Raw genomic sequence first — 17,106 nt, forward strand, 5'->3', positions numbered from 1 at the left:
ATGCATTGAGGACAATGCATGAATTAAGTGTGGGGGGGGGGATGTTGGGCTTAATTGGTGAATTTTGATTTTGACAATAGTTTGGTTTTGTGCATATGGCTCTTTGAATGCAAAACGAGAGAAAGATGGAATTAGGTGTTCTAGCATGCGAAATAATAAAAAATCCTTTTTCAAGGACTGTAATTAGTTTGTATCCGGTGATGGGGATTGAATTGGAAAATATGAGTGCTATTTCATTTGATGGCTAGATTACTCTGTGTTTTATGGACCCTTTGATCTTTTGGCTAGTAGTTGAGACCAATTTGTTTGTGGCAAGGCAAAGCATGAAAGTGGAAGTGAATGAAAAAAAAGAAAAAAAAAAGAAACAGAAAAGAAAGTGGAATTCCTTAGGACTAGACAGGGCATTATGCCTCATGAAGCAGGGTGACTTGATCGAAATTCCTTGGAAGGAAACTCAAAAAACTCTTGCATCAATGTCTCAAAGTCTCTATGGATATATGCAAAAAGCGAAGCTACCAAGTATTTGGGTGTCTGGTGTATGCTCCACCATGTCATTCAGAGAACAGTAGTGGAATAGAAATAGAGTTTGTGGTTGAGAAAGAAAAAAATTTTTGCCTTAATGCCTGAAAAAAAAAAAAAGTATGGTCAACAATACTCAATGCCTAAGTCTTTGGTTCCATCGATGCTATGGGGGGGGTTTACTTGAAAGTGAGTAGTGTTCAGAAAATATGAGGAGATCCCTTGAACTTGTTGCATGCTTGTTACTTGAATTGATGTGGGGTGATAAAATTCAAGTGTGGGGGAACCTTTGGCTCCTTAATCTTTAGTTGAGTGTTTCTTTGAGATTGTGTGCCCTATCTTACTTATGGCATGAGAAAAATTTACATCATTCTTTTTTATTTATTGAATTTTGGGTGTATATTCACTGCAAATACCCACGAGACACAACTCGTCCACTAGGGGTAATCTAGGGGTTGAAAGGCTTGTTGCACATGCTAAGTGCAACCGTGATTCCTACGAAAGTGAGTTAGGATTTTCTGCATTCTAGGTTAGTTTTTCTTTTGCTTTACTTGAGGACAAGTAACTTTCAAGTGTGGGGGAATCTGATTCACACATTTATGTGTGAAATCTTAGGGTATAAAGCATACATTTTACCACATTGGACAGAGTTACTCGGTGCTTTCTTGTGCTTTTCAGGTTTTAGGTGAATTCTTGTGAAAATAGAGGAGATGATGCTAAGGAATGTTTTTAATCTGTTTAAAAGTGTTAATGGCTTGGATGCGTAGCCCATCGAGTCAGCTTCGTAACGGTTCAAACGGCACTTGATTCCGAGTTGAAACGAAGAAGTTACGGCCGTTTCCGTAACGAAGCGCGAAAATGGTCTGTAGGGGTTTATTTACAATTATTGACAGTCGGCCGGAGACAAAGTGAAGCGAAAGTTCGGATTCTAGGGGCCGTAACGTAATAACCAGAAGTTATATTTCCTGTACCCGAAAGATTCCATTTAGAGGGCTCTGGACAGTCCAACTTCAATTTGAGATATCTTGGGCTCCCGAACTCCAAATTGGACTAAATTTGGATCTATTTTGGGTGATTTTTTGCAAGGAACATAATGGTGAGGCCTATATAAGCATCCCATGCTCCACGTTTTCTGAAGGACAGAATGGGTATTTTATTTATTCTTGAAGAAATCCTAGTCATCACCCTTACTCTCTCTCTCCTCTAACTTCTCAAGGGCACTTCTGGAATTCTACTTGGGATAGATTTATTTTGAAAGATATTATCTCACCTATGGAAAGTTGAAAAGTCAAAGCATCTTTGATTTTATTGCTTGGAGAAGATATCTACAAAGAAAAGGAAGCACTTGTTAGAATTGGAAGTTTACTTTTCTAGAAATAGAAGTTCTATGTAAACAATTTTCTCTTCTTCTTCTTTCTATTTTTTTCCTTTTTTCTTAGGATTCAAGGCATTGTAAAAGAGGAAGGAGAAGAGAATATTCTCTTTTCTTAGGGAATATTTCTCCTACACTTCCCTCTTCTCTCTTCTCTTCTCTCCCCCCTATAAATACCCCTTGCCCTTTGGGTTGTAGAAAGTTAGTTTTTTAGTTCAGTTTTTAATTAGTTTCTAGTTCAATTTTAATTCAGTTTTTAGTGTAATTTTTAGTTCATTCACTTAGTGAAATTTCTTCTCTTCTTCTCCTTCTAATTTGTGATTTTTGGCTTTTCTAAGTTCTAGTTTGCTTTTATGATTTTTAGTTAATGGTTATAATAGGTTTAGTTTATGCTTTAATTTTAATTTAAGTCTTCAATTGGGTTGTAATTTCTTAATTCTAGTTTAGGTTTTCAGCCTTCTAGTCTAAGTTCTTAAGTTGATGACAAGACTTGAAGATTTAGAAGAGGAGGCCATGGTAAGTTTATGCAAGTATTCAAGCTTTTCATTTACATTCATGCAAGCACATCCAAGTTTTACTATCTAAACTCTCAATCTCATTCTCCATCTCCTCTATCTCTCTCTATCTTCTTCTTCTTCCCCCTCTATTTCTTTTATTTTAATTTTATATGGTTGTAGTTTATGGATGCATTTTTATTCCCTTATTTCTTTTTATGTGGTTAGTATGTGTGGCTGCATTTTTATTCCTTTCAATTCGCTTTAGTTTGATAGGTTAGATGCTCATGTGTTAGGACGCCGATTTAATCCCTTAATTTTGTTAGATGCTTATGAGTTAGGATGCATTGATTTTCATTTGTTTAATTAGTTTAATTTAACACTTTAATTTGGTTCACTTTGCATTACTTTTAAGTTAGTTAAATAGAGTGGCATATATCTCCTCGTGTTCGACCCGTAGCTACGATTGACCCGTACGCTTGCGGTTTTATTTTAACTTAAACAGCATTTATCAAGTAGGAAATTAAACCACGAACTGACTCTATTTAAGGACAGGACTAGAATTCTCGTTGGTACATCCTTCTTAATACGAAATGATTACAAAAGGGAAGATCGAACTGTCTGCGGACAAATGGAACTTCGTATTATCATAGAGTTAACCACTGGGTTATTCTTACTTGAGCCACCTTATTTCGTCCTCATGTCACGATTTGTGTGTAACATAGTATCCACAAAACTATGAAGGAGTATGATATGACTACATCAGCCACATTTTAATAACGAGGGATGTCGGCCGAGAGTAATCCCTCTGGATTTGACATGAGTCCCGATGTTGTTCAACCTAAGATGATGTGGTCATACGATTAATTACTTAAGTAAGGTGAAATAATGATGAATGACGTGTCATCATGTGAACTAACCTTGTTTGTACATATTTACATTAAAATTTACTCATAATAAATCAATCTCTCTGCATATGATGGAGGTGGTGAGTTTTAATGAAGATCTCTTTGACCATGAAGCTGCAGCTAAAACTAAGTATTCTGAGTCCTTAGATTTGCATGAAAGATTGTGGGCAGAAAAATCTCGTGTGAAATGGCTAACCCATGGTGATAAAAATTCAAAGTTTTTTCATCTTACTACGAAGATGCGAAGGGCAAGAAATAGGATTTGGTTTCTAAGGAGGGATGATGGTTCGGTGGTGAGTGAACAGAGATAGTTGGCAGACTATGTGGCAGAGAATTTTGAGAACTTTCATAAGCCATCAACTACTGTGGCACACCCAAAAATTTTGGCTTGTATTCCTTCGCTTATTGGTGATGATGATAAGAGACGGCTGGAATTTATCCCTTCAGAGGGAGAAATTAAGGCAGTTGTTTGGGACCTAGATCTGGATATCTCCCCTGGGCTAGATGGTTTTCTTGGGTTTGTTTCCAGTCTTGTTGGTAGGTGGTGGAGAAGGATCTGGTGGCGACGGTCAGAGATTTTTTCAGGTCGGGCGTTCTGATGAAAGGGGTAAATAATAATTTTATTACCTTGATTCCTAAATTAGAAGGTGCTGCTTAGATAAATTTTGCCCAATATGCATGGGCAATTTTGTATGCAAGGTTCTATCTAACATTTTGGCACTCAGGCTTAATGGGATTCTTCCACGTTTAATTTTAGAAGAGCAGGGTACTTTTCAGAAGGGGAAGGTGATCTTTGAAAATATCAGTTTGGCATCAAAGTTAACAAACTTGTTGCATAGGTCTGTAAGAGGGGAGGTGTAGGCCTTAAGATTGACATCCAGAAGGCTTATGATGCCCTTTCATGGGATTTTCTGTTTGCATTAATGAAGAAGTTTGGCTTCAGTGATCAATTGGTTTGTTGGATTCATTGGCTGTTGGTATCTACCCATTTATCTATTATGTTGAATGGGGACCTAGTGGGATTCTTTGGGGTGGAGAGGGGGTTATGCCAGGGAGAACCCATTTCTCCCATGCTCTTTATCTTGGCTAAGGAAGTCCTTTGTAGGGGAATTAGAAGCCTGGTGTTAGAAAAGAAGATCTTGCCTCTACAGGGCCCTAAAGGTACTTCAGTCCTTTTCATTTGTTATATGCTGATGATATTTTTATCTTTATGAATGTTTCTGTAAGATTTTCTAGGAACTTGAAAGGGTTTCTATCAAAGTATGAAGAATTTTCTGGTTAGCATATGAGTTTGGAAAAGAGCAAAATGTTTGTGGGTGATGTTACCATTGCTCGTAGACAAAGACTTCTAGGTGTCTTGGGGATTCTAGTGTGCCTCTTCCCAATGAAATATTTGGGAGTAAATATTTTCAAGGGGAACTAAAGAGCCGCTTCTGCCTTTGGTTGATAGAATAAAATGGCGTTTGACGGGTTGGAAAGATGAACTTCTATATATGGCTGGTGGGGTGGAGTTGGTTAAGTCTGTAATTTTGGGTATGCTTGTGCATAATTTTCGGTGTATTGGTGGCCTTCCTCCTTGATTGTTATTTTTGAACGATGGATAAATTTTTTTTTTTGGATGGATGATGTTGATTCTACCAAAGTTGTGGTGGTTCAGTGGGTTGATATGTGTAAACCTCGATCAGAGAGTGGACTAGGCATTCATCATCTTCGATAGGTGAATCGGGCTTTGCTTTGTAAACAGGCTTCGAATAAAAAGCATTGTGATTCTATGGGGGCTCAATATTTTAGGGCAATATTTATTAATGCCAATGGGCAATTGAGAAGGGGGTAAAAAGCTTCCTCGATTTAGCTTGGTGTTAGGATGGTGTGGAATTTTCTGGCTAAACAGGAGAATTTGGTTGTGGGAGATGGCCGGTCAATTAATTTTTTGATGGATAGATGGTTGGAGGGAAGTTCGATAGCTGAAGCTTCATGGCTGGATCTTGATTTCTTTTCAAACCTGTCTCTGAAGGTGGCAAATTTTATTTCTGACAAAGAGTGGCAGTTTCCTTTGGTTAGCTTAACTCTTATACAAAGTGTAGTTGAAAAGGCAAAGAAGATTAGAATCCCTTTGTTTCCCCAGAGTGATTCGTGTGTTTGGAAATTAGAGCCGCCTGGAAAATTTTCAGTGAAGTTGGCTTGGGAGGAGATTCGGTTAAAAAATCCAAAGGTTCCTTGGTGTAGTGTTGTTTGGAAGTCAAGGCTTCTGCCTAGGCACTTGGTTTTTTTACTAGAGATTTTTTCATCGAAAACTACCAATGGTTGAGGAAATTTCTTCCAAAGGAGTACAACTGATCTCAAGATGTGATCTTTGTAGGAATGGGGGTAAATCTTTTTCACACCTTTTCTTTGATTGTGATTTTGCAAAGTATTTGTGGACCAAATTCTCTGGGATCAATGGGGTTCTTTGGCAATCACCAAATTCCTTAGAGGAGCTGTTGGTTTGGTGGACAAGAAAAGGGCGTCTTTTAGGGCTAAAAGGGGCTTGATTGGCTGGGTTTGTATCAATTCCTTTTTTTTATCTGGTTTGAACGGAATCAATTCCTTTTTTTATCTAATAGGAATGGAACTCTAGAAGATTTGAATGTATGGTGCATCCTCCAAAAGTGGTATTTGGCCTGATCTTGGGATCGATGCGTGAGTTGGGTTGTCATTTTTAGGGTGTTGTTAAGACATCAGCAGATCTGGTTGCTACAAGAAGAAATGGAATTAATATACCTCTTCCTAAATCCACTAGGATTCTGCTAGTGTTTTGGTGTAAACTAGAGTCGGACTGGATAAAGCTAGATATTGATGGGTGCACCTTTGGAAACCCAAGATGAGCTGGTGCAGGTGGTGCGATTCAGAGACATAATGGAATGGTGGTTTCTTCCTTCTCAAATTTCCTAGGAATAGCAACAAACTTTGAAGCGGAGTTCTTTGCTTTTACGCATGGTATGGTTTGGAGGATGGAGTTAGGGATCCAAAAACTTTGGGTTGAATGTGACTCGGTAGTAGTAGTATTTTCAATCCAACGGCAAATGTGTCCATGGTTTATTCGTCAGGATTGGGTGTTTTTACTTTCATACTTGTTAGCCATTTCATGGAACATTTCACATTGCTTTAAAGAAGTCAATCCAATTGCTGATTATTTGGCTAAAGATGCAACAAAATGAAGATCATCCTATATTGATTTACCCTTCCCTAGGATGACACAAGAGGACCTCTCTTGGGACGCTGCTGGGAAGGCTAGATTTCATTTTTGTTGGATGGGTTTTGGGGTCCAGGGTCTCTGCTAATGGCAATGCCGAAGGTGGAGCCCTGGATCTTATTCTTTTCTTGCTCCTCTTTTGAGCCTGTCCAGGTTGAGGTTCTTTTGTACATTCTTTCTCTTAGCCCTTAATACAAATATGATATTTAGGGGGGAAAAATCTCTCTACGTCTTGAAATAAATTTCCTCTTGCTTTATGTAAGGCACCGCTCCACTCTAAAAATGCTTTCCGCTACCTGCATGAACTTGTCAAGATAACAGACTAACCTAAATCAGTCTGACCTAGTCTCCACTTCCTCCACACACCAAAGACCTCATAACTTCCCTCTCCATCCAACCTTTTAAGGCAAAATCCAACTAAGATGTCTCCAAATAGAATCAGCATGGATCTTTCAGGCAGTCACTTACTGGAAGAAATAATAGAGATAAGACAAGTTATGGCCCAAATATTTTAGATTGTGCAGGTCCAGTCTTGAGGAGACATTGCCCCCACCTTCGAAGAATCAGAATGTGTTCGACCTATAAGTCCCAGGGCTACCCCCACAGTATATAGTGCCCCTCAAGAATATCCTGAAACTGAGAGAAAATGGAGGATGAGAGAGAAGATAAAATAAAAATAAAAAAATAAAAAAATCTAGAAGCCAATATCAAGGATGACAAGAATCCAAAAATGACAGAGGATGATGAGATGACTTTATTCTCTAGGGGTAAAGTGCCAGAAGATTTCAAATGGAAACCCAACAAGTTTGACAGAACTGGAGACTCCAAGGCTCACCTCAAGTTGTTTATGAGTGTAGGTAGATCTTGAGACTTACCGAGGACCAAATGGGACAACCATTCCTTAATTCAGGATCGGATCTGCGATGGTTAACGCAGTTAGATTGCAATCAGATGTAGACATTGTCGGGTGTCATAAAGGCTTTTACCAAGAAATATTCATACAATGTGGAAGTCGACATTACACATCGGGAGCTAGAAACTGTAAGGTAGAGGACAAATGAGGGGTTTTCAAAGTTCACTAGCAATTTCAGAGGGAAGGGCACCAAAATGTGGAATCATCCTTTAGTGGCCAAACAAATTGAATTGATTGTCGAAAACTAGTATGGGTCAAACTATGACCGCCTCAATTACCAGCATATTCGGACCTTTGATGAACTTATTGCTATGGGGAGACATATAGAGGATGTGCTATTTAAAGAGGTTCAAGGACAGACCACCTCTCACGAGGCTACTGGGATGCATCCCGGAAGGAACGTATGAGGAAATAAAGGCAAGAACCAAGAAGTAAAGGTCGTTGGGACAAGCCAACAGTCGACTTACCCTCAAATCATATTATAGTCAAATCTATAGCTGCCAAAACCCCCCTAAGAGACACTGCACAGGCCTGGGGGTATGTGTCCAACATTACTCTTTACCAAACTAAAACAGGAAGGGCAAATGAACACTGTGCCACCTTGTGTAGATACTCCATTTTGTCTTTCCACCCGGAGGTTGCCAATGATGATGATGAGCATCCTCCATGGCCTAGAGTCAATGTATTATCTAAATATAGCGCAAGTGTGCAACTCCTAATTTCGTCCACAGATCATTCACCCTCGATACCCTCAAGAAGAAAAACCCTGTAAAACCTATTGGAGCCAAAACTAAAGCCCTAGAGCACTACAAACCACCCCTATAAAGGCTAGCCCTATCCTAGACCTCTTTGGAACCAACTTGGTCTAACACAGAACCAGCCCAAACAGTCTTAAAATCCCTGTCGACAGCCATACCTAGAGCCGACATTGGAAGTCCTCAAGTCGATATCGACCTTACCTTCCATCGATATCGACCCACCTCCCTTGAATATCGAATAGAACTATGTAAATATCTATCCTCATTTGAGACTTAGACCATTCACACCAACATCCAAAAATACCTTCACCAATGCATATGGTTGTTCATAAAAAATAGCTCGATGTCGACCTACCGCCTTCTTGATGTCGACTCGACCCAGTTCATTGTCAACCCTGTGCAAATCCGAAATACCCAATCTTGCCATATTTAGCTCAGATTTAACTTTCTTTCACACCCAAGCCTATACATGGAAATTTGGATGCAAATTTTGGCTTCCTTAGGCCCCAAGCAACTCCTTCTTTGGAAACAAACCACTTGCCCACACCCCATTGGCCATAACCTTGACTAGACACTCACCGTCGGTGCAAAGGTAGCAATTCTGATGCCCCACCGATGATCGGGATCAAACTCAAGGTCCTAGTATGAATTTGGGAGTGCACTCATCCCTCTACAACTATAAATACACCCCCTCTCATGTTGAGGAGGATCCTTGGACAATTCTTTAAGATCCTATTTAAAATTAATGTGTTCTATCCATAATCACAAAATGCATATTAAAAAGAAAAAAGAAAAAGGAATGTTAAAAAAATAAAAAATGATACATGTTTTATAACATCTCAGGACACCTAAGTCCTACTCTCACTAGCATCAAAACCCCGACTAGTATCCTCTTCTTGCATGCCCTCGAGGGAGTCCAGACACTCCCTTGTGGCATTGGACTCCCCTGGTTATGATACACCATAGTCAATCGCCTCTTCATGTCCTCTACCTGCTCTCCGAGGAAGGCAAAGGCCCCCCTCTGCCTCAGCCAGCAACGTGCTTAGGCCCTGAATAGTCCCTATCAAGTCCACATTGTTCCCTCCTATACATGTGAAAGTCAAGTAAGTACCAAGAATATATTCCAAATAGAATGGAACAAGAAAGAATAATGATCATACCCATCCAACGGTTGAAAGTATGACCGTGCAACCATGCACGGCCATGTACAAAAACTCTCGCCTTTACTTTTTTCAGGTAATGTTTGTTTGTCATATACTTATGGAGAGTTGGTGCTAGACCTCTACAAAAAAGTTGGGTATTGACCTTTTTTATTTTCCTATCCTGTCTATCTTTCCAATAGGACTTTAACTATGAATTCAGATCCTCTCCAATGACATTTAACCACTAGAGTCAATCTCCCACCATCCATGGGGTGTGGGGACCACCTCTGGGAGATCGACTCTAGTGATTAAATGTCATTGGAGAGGATCCTGACTCACTATAACTAGTCACAAGAAATTTGTTAACCACTACAAGCATAGTCTAAGGTATTGGTATTGGATCGCTTGATACGATTAATACTCCACGATTTTGAAGGTGATCGATATTGATATCTAGCCGATACTATATCAGTGAAACGATATGGTTGATACATGCCGGTATCATATCAATATCTATCGATTTTTAAGGTAACTGATATCCAATCCAATATCGTGCACTAAAACCATGACTACTAGGGGTAGGGGAGAAAGGTGCTTCATGACAAAATTGTGAAATGGGATAATCAGTCCCTTGACCTTCAATGGCATGCATTCTGAGAAACCACCGACCAACTGATAAAGTAGTTTTTTACGTTAGGCCTGGTTTTGGTTCTGCTGTGAACTGCTCTGATCCAGTGGGCTTCTATGTGACATGTTTCACAGAGAAAAGACATGGAGATGAGTGAGGGTCAAAACAAGAAAGAGACAAGAAGGCATAGGTTGTAGAACGTTAGAAACTTACAATCTATGTAAAGTCATATAACTGAAAAAGAGAACTGGCGATGGGCTCAACCGCTCAACAACCAACGAACAGCCTAGTGTTGTTACATGTTATTAACCATTAGGGTGAGCATTCTCTCTTGGGGAACATGGCCCCTACACACATGGGGGCCAATGAGAGGGTGTGTGGAAGCATCTTAGGGGTGGAATTTCCATATTTCATAGGGGATAGAGCGGTTATTTTACTCCCACTATGTTTGAGCATAAACGGCGGTACACACCCCTACAAAGCTTTATTCCATACCATTAATAAACAATTGTTATGGCTTGTAAACTTTATTGATCCATTTCAATTGTAGATAATTTCTTGTTCTAACCCTCTTGTAATCAACTTCAACCAAAATGTAGATAAAGTGTTCAACCGACTAGTTAAATAGCCTGATCAAGGGTTTTTTTTAAGGTTAATAGAATCAACTCCTGCATTTCTACTCCTATGGATACTATATATGCTTAAAAATTGAAACCAATGAAGAGGGATGGGCTTTGGTTGTCATTATTAATACAAGTTTTTTCTGTTGCATCTATGGATTTTGGCTCTGTAGGGAGTGGTCTGGAAGCGGAAGCAAGGGGAATGCTCCAGCGGTTGCAAAAAGCAAGATCATTGGGAGCCAAATGCGTAGACATCTGGACTGACCATCAAGATTTAGCAATGTGGGTTGAGTGAAGTAATTTACAATGGCAATGTGAGATCTTTACTATTCTACTAGACATCGTGACTCTCGTTAAATGTTTTGCTAAGGTCTGTATTATGAAGAAGGATAGGAATTATGTTAATATAGCTCAAAAGTTAGATGTTAGAATATCTAAAGTTAGAGATGATGTAACTGACAATATGGACTCTGTGTGTGATATATGAGAGGGGTATGCAATTTCATTTTGAGCTGGCATTGTGCACAACTTTTATCCATATTTATAATAATATTTTAAAAGGAAAAAAATCTCTACTTGGTGGTGTTTCCTATGCCCTCTCACAAGGTACCGTGCGATGACACCTCTACCCCCTAGGTAGATACCCAGACGTGCGCACCCATTGGCCCAGACACTTGTGTAGAGATCATGCAACCAAGTAGAGATCTCTTGCGCTATTTAAAATATAATGTAAACAATTTACAAAACTGCCACTGGTATCAACATTTTCATCCAAACATAGTCGGACAACTCTAGAATTTTATTCTTCAAGAAGTGGATACCTTGTTTATTATCATTTCCATCTACAACGGGCATTGTATGCTAAGCACACCGATATGTAGCTAGTGTATACATCAACCTTAGGTACAACACAAACGCATAATGTGCAATTGCAACAGTAAAGATCTCTCAAGTATAGAGACAACAATTATCAGAGATTCTTATTGCTCAAACAATCGGTGGTATTCCATACAAAAATATTGAATGATCATGTTTAACACACATATCATATGAATAATTGCACTTAATTCTACAATCACATTGTGAGAAAATATATAGTGTGACAATCATAAGAACAGAATGCTTAATTATGTCTTCAACTGTGAATACTTTAAGGTCATACCTAGACCAACCCTTACAAAGAGAATATCATCGCAAATTAAAAAACTCAATTTTTATCGAAATGGACTTGATGGACACATATATCCAACAGATGGCTCTCCTTTCTCAATTAAAAAAAGAAATAGCAAACTTTCCATTTCTTTGTAGGGTAAGAATTCCAGCAGAATCTGTGAGTTTGTATTCTTTGTTGGCCACTCACACCACTGTTTGTGGTTGATAATCATGAAACCATATCCCAGAGGATAGGTTCTTGGAACCTTGGAACTGAAGAATCCCAATTCAAAAACACCACCAGCAGAGACTGTATGGTTTGCTATCTTATATCAACTAATTCAAATATACAGTATCTGCAATGCATGATGTAGACAAGCATAGAAGGAAGAAACAAGCAAAAAATGGAACTGATCATCCATTTGTAGCTCTTCTCATGATGAGAACGGGAAGTGAAAACTGTAGTGTATTCTGTGTTTATCTGAAATCCCTGTTGTTTGCTGGAGGAAAGAACCAACCAAATAGGTTTTTAGATTGAAAAATAAGAAATCACACATTAGATACCTCTGTGAGGGTTTGTAATAGCTGTGGATTGGCTAGTTGTACTATTCCTTCTAGCAAACACCACTGTAGATGAAGAAATGATACTTAATACATTACTTCAGAGCCCAGCCCCAAAGCCTGGCTAATAGGAAGTTCAAGGTCATGATGTAATTCCAAAACAAAATAAATAAATAAGAATGCTGTGTTCATAACAGTAAAACCTCAAACTGATTCACAATATTTACGTTCTAAAATACTCCAGTATAAACCAATGGCATCTAGGGTTTGTGTTCCATTGAATTAATAAGAACGTTGTGCTCATAACACTAAAATCTAAAACTACTTCACAATATTTGCATTTTAAAATGTTCCAGCATCCAGTATAAACCAATGGCATCTATGTTTGTCATCCCTTGAATTTAGAGATCTATACATGTAAAAGAGAAATCACTCAACGGTGACCTTAATGTTGATGGCAAAAGGTATCTAGACTCTTTCTGAAGATTAATGCCTACACTTGATACAGTAATGGCTGTTACCAGTCATTTCAGACCCACAGTTGTAACAGAAGGCATATGTACACCTGCATTTCATATACAAGCAACCATCAATTCTCTCAACTATTGCTTTGCACTTAGGACACCTCTGCCATTTTTTCTGCTTTGCAAGCATCATTAACATGATATCCTCTCTCGATCTCTCATTCTCACTTAATTTCTGGAAGTCCTGACAGTAAATCCCAGAATGCCAGGGTACCTTGCATTGTGCACAAAACAATCTACGACAATTTGGACATTCTGATTCTTGAACAACTTCCCCTCCATCATCTAGTAGGAGTGCAGAACAGTCCTTGTATGGGCAGTAAAGTTTCTGTGATCCAAGAAAAAGAGACTCACATAGAGCATTTCCCCAGCGGTCAAACACCTCAGGGGGAAGAATGGACTGACAGAACTCAGGTTCCAACACTCCTTTACAATTCGATTCAGGACATCGGATCAATGTTATGTTCTCTTGGATCTTTGAGGCCACATACTTGACCATGCACTCTGAACAGTATGAGTGTGTGCAGCCCTTTATGTTGAACAACTCACTCTGTGATTTGAGCTCGACACAGATTTCACAAACAACTGTTGGATCATTTGAGCTGGAAGCTTGCCCAGTTTCAGTCATGGAAGAATTTGAATTAGAAGATTGTTCAATTTCAGTCACTGAAGGATTTAAAAAGGCTGTCTTTCGAAACCTTAATGCTATATTGGGCTCTATTTCCTCTAGTTCATCTTCTTCTGAGAGGTCAATAATTGATCTAGCTTGAAGGTTTGAGGTGTGGATTGCTTGTTGAAGTTCTCTGTCTTCTGCATATTGCTCAACCAAGATTGGATCCTTCTTGTTACGTCCTCTCAATGAGATGTGAGTGAAAAGGGGAACATTTTCAATATCAATTATCTCTATGGGCCTTCCATCATCATCTCGCAGCTCCTTCTCTTTGCTGCTGTCACATTGTTTCTGTGGTGCGTCCCTCTCTTTGTTGGGTCCTATCAATGAGATGGGAGTGTTAAGGAGAACATTTTCAATATCAATTATCTCAATTGGCCTTGCTGCATCATCATCTCCGAGCTTCCTCTCTTTGCTGCTTTCACATTTTTTCTTCATTTTTTCGTCATTACACTCTGTGTTCTCTTCTTCCATAAGTTTTCCTTTTAGCATAAACTGATAAAAAAACCTGTACGTTGAACCCCAAAAAAAATTATATATTTACATACACTTTTGGAAACCAAAGCTTAAAGTAAAACCCAGGTGCTAAAATAGTGAAATTATTGGTATAGTACAAACACAATAGAAATCCATCGCCCAACACCCCCCCCCCCAAAAAAAACCAACAACCAAGATTGAGAAAATGGTAGCAAAAACACCCTAATAAATTAACTATACTCATGTTGTGCATACATTAGAAATTATACTGAGTTTTGTAAGAACCAAGAAGACAATGGTGTGAACAAGCTCTAGATATCAAATAATAAAGATTCTGGAATTTGTTTGTTTTCATTTGATAAGTTGAACAAGGCTAGAAAGCAAATGCAAACCACTTCTATTTTATCTGTTCTCTTCCACCAAGATTCAGAGAGAATAACCTTACAACCAGTATCTTTATGAAAATGAATCTTGAGATATAGTGAAATAATAGATTAAAAAATTACCAATCAACCATAAATAAGAATATGGGTTTGATTTATAATGAGGATGTAATGTACAAGTTTTTAATTTGAAGTATGAGTAAAAAAAAATTCCAGCACACATTTCAGGAATATTTTTTTCATTTTGGGTCGTAATTTGTTCATCCTGACCATTGGATAAAAGAGGAACTACATTGATGTAGATGCCTTCACTGGGCAACAATACTGCAGGAGAAAGAAGCACAAGGACCAGCACCAGGACCAGCAGCTGGTCCAACCAAGCTTGGTGTAGGTTGGTCCCGCCAAGCCCCAGCCCTTCTAGAAGACCCAAGTTGAAGACCAAAGCTATCCCCTACTTTGCCTTATCTAGAAACCAAGTCAGCAGCAAGGGGGGGAGATCAGCTACAGCTTCTAGAAGGCTGATTTGCTTCTATTTTTATTAGCCTCTATTTTTATTTCTTACGTTGATTGTTCAGCAAGCAAGCAAACTAGTTTTTAGTAAGTTTGTTTTAGCAAGTCCTTGTTAGGCAAGTAGTTTCCTATTTTGAGTACTTTCTACTTTTGTGTTCTTTCCTGTTTGGTTGTAAGTTTCTAAATTTCAACTTTCTAATTTTTAGAAGCCTGGCCAATCTATATAAAGGAACCATCAGTTGTAACATTCAATAGTTGAAATCAATGAAATTGCAATTGCTTGCTTGAGATCTGAGAGAGATCTTTGTTTCAACAGCTGAGATGGCTGTGGGTAAGAGGCCCAAGGGTGAGATAGCCTATCCCACCCACAACTACCTCCATTGATTTCTCCATACCCTATCATCTTATTCCTTTACTTCCCTTTCTTCTATTGTGAGTTGAGTTATTGTTCCAATCCTGTGGAAGCTCACTTGACTATCCCAAAATCAGCCATAGTTTGAAGACAATAGATGGACCTGCTACCCAGATCGAGTCCCATTCCTGTGAAGGTTTTGGTCTGCTGTTAGATCTCCATTCGACACTCAGCTGCCAGCCCTTTTCAGGGTTTATTCATCCATCTGAAAGGACCATTCAACCAAGGAGTTGAGGCCTGCTGCTGCTGCAACCAGAAATCTCGTTCTGAGCTTTATTCTGCCCTGTGTCTGGCCCAGCTATTTATTGTGGTGTGGTCTCCTCAACATGTGACCTGTTGAAGCTGTCATTCCAAGGTTTTATTGGGTCTTCTAAGACCCGCAATCAACCCTAGTTTCAGGCTTAACTAATCCCTGTTAGGTGAGATATAAAATACCTCAGATTTGACCTAATTTCGGGGTTTTATTTCAGATTTGTTCACTGTTGCATTCTGAAACTGTTCTTCAATAGTTGGAGTTTGTCGATAAAATTATTGGGACTGATTACCTTGTAATTAGTCTTATATTATACATGGATGCATCAAGTATCAAATTTGGTGGCCCAACTCAACCCTATGACCCATCATGTATGGGGTTTTTTCTCCTTGTTTCCTCAATTGTCCCTGTTCTACCAACAACCAAAGACTTCACTTTTCAAAATATTTTCAAAGCATTATGTTCACACATGAATTGATAAATGTCATGAGAAGAAGGATTAATACTGCCTGTAGTCAGGAGACTAGATGGAAGGGTAAAAAAGCTAACGCGTTGGACGACTATAAACTGTGGTATACAGGAGACAAAAGTACTAGAAGTGGGGAGGGCATAGTAGTAGATAAAGGTCTTAAGAATTATGTGGTAGATGTCAAAGTATTTGGAGTTAGAATTATAGTCATCAAGCTTGTGTTGGAGAAAAAGGTTGTCGATATAATCAGTGGGTTTGCACCCCAAGTAGGATTGGATGAAATTACTAAGTTACAATTTTGTGAGCAGATGGATGGATTAATGTAAGATTTTAGTCAAGGAGAAAAGGTTATTATAGGGGGTGATCTGAATGGCCATGTGATGCAGATTCATCATCGAAATGGGCTTATTTCTTTAGAAATAAGTCTAGGGTTGGGTTATATACATGTTGGGCCTTTGATCCCTTGGGTTTTCTATATAACAGGCCACTTTTATGGGCCTAAAGTTAGGGTACATGAGTTGCATACGGGATTAGCCCCATACTTAGTTTATTTTCATGTTTTTAATGTTTAAATTGAACCGGTCCAAAGCTGGTTTGTACCAGTGGTACAATTTAAGTGATTTTATTAGTTTTTCTTTTAGTTGTTTAGTTGGGCTGGATTAGGACTCTATTTTTAGTCTATTTCAGTTTCCTAGTCAATTTAAGTTACTCAATAGGTTAAGGATAGGGTTAGGCCTTTCCTTTTTAGTGTCTAAGTCTATTTTTGAGTCTTCTATATAAGTTTGTAAGGGAGGCCAGCATTGGACACGAATTTGATTAATGAAAAAGCTTTTGTTTGCTGCCATAGTTGCTCATTTGCTCCTTGTGAGTGTGCATCCTTGTGGTTCTATCAAGGTGGAAAGGGATTTTTGGAATCTGATCAACTCCTTACGCCGTGACGGCTGGGAGGATCCTCTACAGCTGGAAGGTGTTCTATCTTTCTATCACAAAGCTGTTGCCTCCATTGAAGACCTGCAACAAGTAAGAAATTCTGCAACTATTCTTCTTCCTTCGAGAAGGTCACATACAAGGTGATTTTTGAGATCTACCAAACCAGCCATCCGATTGAA

The 17,106-nt window shown here is 38.8% G+C and overlaps 1 protein-coding gene across 3 annotated transcripts; it reads right to left on the reverse strand.

Annotated features, from left to right (window-relative positions):
• Positions 1 to 12,608: 12,608 nt before the first annotated feature.
• Positions 12,609 to 13,954, reverse strand: LOC122644656 (E3 ubiquitin-protein ligase RNF144A-like). Of its 3 annotated transcripts, none has more exons than XM_043838045.1 (2): positions 13,842 to 13,954; positions 12,609 to 13,730 (listed from the first exon to the last, which is right to left on the reverse strand). In XM_043838045.1, the coding sequence occupies exons 1-2, from the start codon at positions 13,929 to 13,931 to the stop codon at positions 12,786 to 12,788; spliced, it is 1,035 nt and encodes a 344-aa protein (XP_043693980.1). In that variant the 5' UTR covers positions 13,932 to 13,954; the 3' UTR covers positions 12,609 to 12,785. The 3 variants fall into 3 exon arrangements, with proteins under 3 accessions (XP_043693980.1, XP_043693981.1, XP_043693979.1); XM_043838046.1 differs by having other exon boundaries at positions 12,609 to 13,734; positions 13,846 to 13,947; XM_043838044.1 differs by having other exon boundaries at positions 12,609 to 13,947.
• Between the last annotated feature and the right edge of the window lie 3,152 nt (positions 13,955 to 17,106).

This window comes from Telopea speciosissima, chromosome 11 (genome assembly GCF_018873765.1).
Source record: "Telopea speciosissima isolate NSW1024214 ecotype Mountain lineage chromosome 11, Tspe_v1, whole genome shotgun sequence".
In the NCBI taxonomy this organism is placed as follows: domain Eukaryota; kingdom Viridiplantae; phylum Streptophyta; class Magnoliopsida; order Proteales; family Proteaceae; genus Telopea; species Telopea speciosissima.